At 52.2% G+C, this 5293-nt stretch overlaps 1 protein-coding gene across 1 annotated transcript; it reads left to right on the top strand.

Annotated features, from left to right (window-relative positions):
• The first annotated feature begins 3017 nt into the window (after positions 1-3017).
• On the top strand, positions 3018-4749 carry LOC146179668 (uncharacterized). Its single transcript, XM_084580236.1, has one exon. The coding sequence runs from the start codon at positions 3018-3020 to the stop codon at positions 4572-4574; it is 1557 nt and encodes a 518-aa protein (XP_084436362.1). The 3' UTR covers positions 4575-4749.
• Positions 4750-5293: the final 544 nt, after the last annotated feature.

The raw sequence follows: 5293 nt of genomic DNA, 5'->3' as shown, positions 1-5293 counted from the left end.
GAATTGCTGTCGGAGCGGAGGATTGGAGGTTGGAATGTTTGATCGAATCGGCGAGCGGAGCACGTTGGTCGTAGTGCTCATTAAAGCCCTTCCTACCGCCGAGTGTCGCCGTCATCCGTTTTCCCGGCGCGGACTTGGGGGGTCTGCCTGAAGGAAGAACGGCGGCTTGAGGAAAACTATCGCGGGAATGGTGACCTGGACTGGCGTCGCGGGAGCGACGCAGGTGGACATTGTCACTGATGTACTCGTCGATGTCGCGAGGGTGTTCAACATAGCGCAGCGGAGGGGTATCCGGTGAGACTCTGTGCACACTCAACCGACGGTAAAGGCAATGGCGCAGTACGTGACCGGGTTCGCCTCGCTGTGGAAGCACAAAGGTAGATGGTTCGGCGTGCACCAAGTGGGTGCTTTTCTAACGGGCGGTCGAGGTTAGGCACACCAGTCGAAAGTGGATATCGGAGTGCAGGACGAGCGGGAGGACCGAGCCTGCAGGGTACTGTGGTTGTGTGGGCGCAGGGGTAGGCAACACATCGCTGTAGGTCATGACATACATCGCTGGTGGCTGGGGGGACGGACAGTGATGCCAGTGTTTGGCGGAGCTGCTCACGCACAACATCCGAGATGCTCACTCACAAAACCCGAGACGGGGCAGCGTTTGCAGCTCTTCATGAGCAATTTTTCGGATAACTTCACGAAGGGCTTCACTGTCGTTCCCGGACACTGGCATGTGTTAGTCCACAGCAGCGATGTTCGCAGAGCAATCACAGTGCATAAATTTCTGCTGTAGGGCATGCTTCACGGTTGTCGCATCCCTCTTAAAATCCGCTACAGTACATGCAAAGTAACTATAAGGCCGACGAACCGCTGATATTTGACGCCTAGCATAAGATGGCGCACCACCTTGGTCTCTGACACGGACGGATCCGCGCTGTTGAAAAGTCGAGTCATTTCTGCCACAAACAAGACGACGGTCTCATTAGGCCACTACGCTCAGGACTGTAGACAGTTCAGCCATCTTTTTTGCTTTGTTGCCTTTAGTTCAGAGCAGCTGCCGTCGGAAACCTTGCGAAGTGGTAATGGTAGCCCTGTGTTGTTAAGAAGAAAGCCTTTAATGCCTCATCGTTGTCCACAGAAGATTGTCAGCAGAGGTGCCATGCTTTCGAGAGGGAGACCAGCAATAAAAGCTCCATTCCTTGGATCCCCAGGCGAGCGCTTTACCAACTTCTCCACGCTCCGGATCGTAAAACGTTCTTCATAATTTCGTTTGTCTACTACCTTGAGGATGATAGCGGGATTCTGCGAGTGACAGCTACTGCGTCTTTCCTTTCCAGTAAACGATTTATAGAACGCCGGATGTCATCGTTACAACGATGAGACCTTAAAGGCTTTCGCCTTATTAATTGGTCACAGGGAAGGTTAGGCGCAGTATCTGTCACACTTGTTCTGTGGACCCCGGAACCGTGCCGTAAGGGAAGGAAGATGGGAGTGAAGGCGGATAGAAAGGGGGGGGGGGGCATACTGGAGGGCTCCGAAGTAATTTCGACCACGAGGGGGTCTTTATCGTGGAGTGACATATATTTATTTTATTTATAATACTGCCGCTCTCAACTGAGAGCCAAGTAGACGAGCAATGATTTTTTTAATGATTTATTTGTAGGAAGGGAAAGGCGCTGTAACTGTCTCACTTGTTTTCTGTGGACACCGCAACCGCGCCGTAAGGGAAGGGAGTAAGGTGGGAGTGAAAGTGGACAGAGAGAAAGAAGAGCCGTAGTGGAGGGCTACGGAGTAATTTCGACCACCTGGGGATCTTTAACGTGCGCTGACATCGCACAGCACACGGACGCCTCTTCGTTTCGCCTCCATCGAAACGCAGCCGCCGAGGTCGGGTTCGAACCCGGGAACTACGGCAGAGTAGTCGGGCGTCTTACCACTGCACCACCCCGGCGGGGCAGACGAGCAAAACATACATGTTATGTACATAAATAGATAAAAAAAATGAAATGAAGCAAAACAGTTCCGCCCCGCCGGGGTAGTGCAGTGGTAAGACGCCCGACTACTGTGCCGGAGTTCCCGGGCTCGAACCCGACCGCGGAGGCTGCGTTTCGATGGAGGCGAAAAGAGGGGTCGTGTGCTGTGCGATGTCAGCGCACGTTAAAGATCCCGAGGTGGTCGAAATTACTCCGTAGCCCTCCACTACGGCTCCTCTTTCTCTCTTTCCACTTTCATTCCCACCTTCCTCCCTTCCCTTACGGCGCGGTTCGGGTGTCCACAGAGCAAGTGTGACAGTTACTGCGCCTTTCCCTTCCTGTGAACCAATTTAACTTAAGCAAAACAGTTCCAACAAATTCAGACAACAAAGTATACAATTTTTGTGAAAAACAGAACCGAACAATGCGGATAACAGCATTAGGACATTTCTTAAAAAACAACAAAACTTTCAGTAGTATGCAACAATATTCGGACTACACAATATTAATCTTACGCGGTATCAGTGGCATGTAAAGGAGAACCGGGAATAAAAATAAGGAGCATTAGTGATGCCTTGTTATTAATTCTAGTTGGAATACGAACTGCGACGATGAATGTGTGTGTTTTAGAGATGAGTTTAGTTGATCCATTCTCTTATCGCCCGAGGAAAGGAAGAGTACCTGGATGTGTCGTTAGAAAAAGAATATTCTATTAGGGCATGCGCATGTTGGTGCCATGTTATTCTAGACTGCGAATACGATATGCACAGAGTGGTATCAATTTGTACGTGCGGTGCAGTATTTGGAAAAGAAATTTTAGTCGAGCTTGTTTTGCTCTGGTCGATAATGTGTTTAGATCTGAATGAGCTGAGAGAAGTGAGGGTGGATCTGTACGCAGGTATTTGCTTTGAATAAACCTTGCTGATTTTTTTTTGCATGCCTTCGAGTTTAGCTATGTTAGTTGCTGTATATAGAAACCAAATATTGTTAGCGTATTGTAAAATTGATGTGACAAATATTTTACAGGCCAAAATTTCGTCGGTCGGAAACATGAACGCTCCCGCGACGCGCGCCACGGGAAGCAAGGGCAAGGCGTTCTCGAAGTGGAAGCCGCGTCCAATGCCCAAACCGGCTCCCGAAGACTGCGTTATAGTCATAAAGCCCAGAGAAAGCGTTCCTCTTCACGAGGCATTCACGGAAACTGGCTACGGCACTGCCATTTCGGCGTACCTCGGGCTGAAACGGGCCAGCGCCGTCTCCGTTCTACCCTCACGAGAACAAAACATCATCATTGTGCATACCCCGGACATCGAGGCGGCCGACCTGCTCATCGGAGACTTCGCAGTAAACACCGAGAAGGGGTCGATCCCGCTTCGGGGTTACCTGAGACAAGACGGCGGCAACATATGCCACGGCGTGATCGTGGTCCGTAACTCGGACACCACAGAAACTCTCCAAGACCGAGTGTGCTGGCGCGCCAGCACCATCCTGGAAATCCGGAAATTCGGAACATCCAACAAGGCACGCATCACTTTCGCGGGTAAAGAGAAGCCCCGTTACGTGCACTATGACAACATGGTCGTCTCTGTGCGAAACTATTACAAAACTATTCCTGCGTGCGGCAAGTGTGGGGCCGTCGGGCATCGAGCGGACGCATGTCCAAACTTGCAGTCTGACACCTGTGGACTCTGCGGATTCCAAGCTCCGCTAGTGGAGGGGGTGCGGGCTCCTCACAACTGTGTTCCGCGGTGTTCTGTGTGCGGTGGCTCCCATGTCACCAACTCTCGCGACTGTGCGGCAAAATTCCGCACACCCAAGATAAAAAAGAAAAAAATGGCGCCCAAGAAGAAACGCCGCCATGTTGGACCTCCCGGCGATCAGCCTCGCCAGGAAATCACCAACATCGAGAACCCACCTACAGGAGGTGCTGAAAAACGACCATCGAAGGTGTCGCCACGACACGGCGGACTGGCGAAACAAACGACGGAAACGCGCGGTGATACCAGGACCTGGGTCAACGCAGTCAAAAACGGACACCAGGTGAGCGGTTCGGGTGGGGCTGCTTCTCTCTCCCCCCTTTCCACTCCCTTCCCAAGGGCGCGTACCGCCGAGCAAGATCAAATAGCAGCACTCAGGGCCCAAAACGAAATGCTGCTTAAGAAAATTAACGAATTGGAATCCAAAATTAACCAGTCTTCTCCGCCCTCGCCTCCCGCGGCTGAGGTAATGGAGAGTGAGCTCGTGCTGCCAAAGGCGGTAACAAGCTTGGAGGCAGTATTCGAGGCCCGATTCGGGGCCACGGAGGCACGATTCATTGCCATAGAAAATCAAATTTCAATGATGGTCAACGCCATCTCCAAATTGCAAGAGACAATCCCCGCGATGATTGCCAAACAAATTGCGCATTCCTTACGCTCCTCGCGCAGGCCCGGCGGTCCCTTACCCGGCCGTCCTAACAAAACTTCTAGACGCACCCCTGAGGTAGACGATGACGACAACTGCTCGCTCTCCGGTATGGAGGATGCCCCCCTTCCCGCGAGTGTTGGCTCCGGAGCAGCGTCAATACAACCCCTCCTCAGCCTAAATGACCATGGCGAGCAGCCCTAAGATCAGGCGCTCCCCAAGAACCAATTCGGCCACCCCCGTCCAAATTGTCCAATGGAACTGTCGGGGCTTCCGTTCCCGCGCAAAGAGGGCGGATCTCCGACTTTACCTTTCAACTTTCAACTCTCTTCCCGCGGTGGTTGCCCTCCAGGAGCCAGGGAGTGGCGTCACCCTCACAAATTACATCACCTTTCAGCAGGACCCTCTTCCTGCGTCTGCGCGCATAAAAATTATACGGCTACTCTAGTTGACTTAGAACTTGACACTGAATATTCCTACGTGATGGTGACACCTCTTCCGCTCAAGAAACAAGATGCGCCACTCCAAGTACTCAACATCTACTGCTCCCCCAGACTCAAAAATGTAACGTTCGCAGCACTCTTTAGCCGCGCTCTAAAGGCTGCGGGCAGGGACTCCTTGGTGATTGTGGGTGATTTCAACGCCCACAGTACACTCTGGGGATACGTGCGTGAAGAGAAGCGGGGACGCAAGCTAGCGGAACTCGCGTCCACGCTGGGCCTGACTCTTCACACTGACCCTGCATATCCAACGCGGATGGGTAATTCAGTGACCCGGGATACATGCCCGGATCTCACCTTTACCAAAAACATTGTACACGCAGAATGGATCAACACCGAAAAACCTTCGGTAGTGACCACTGCCTTATCAGTACCACTGTAAGAACTAAACCATTGGCAAGACCCCACGCACAAGCTCGGCTA

This window comes from Amblyomma maculatum, chromosome 9 (assembly GCF_055883805.1).
Source record: "Amblyomma maculatum isolate TAMU_Amacu chromosome 9, ASM5588380v1, whole genome shotgun sequence".
NCBI lineage: Eukaryota > Metazoa > Arthropoda > Arachnida > Ixodida > Ixodidae > Amblyomma > Amblyomma maculatum.
The sequence above is the reverse complement of the archived record's forward strand: the minus strand, read 5'-3'. Positions and strand labels throughout refer to the sequence as shown.

Bases quoted from the DNA above. Each gene is read 5' to 3' on its own strand.
- LOC146179668 (XM_084580236.1), top strand. From the start codon at position 3,018: ATGAACGCTCCCGCGACGCGCGCCACGGGAAGCAAGGGCAAGGCGTTC.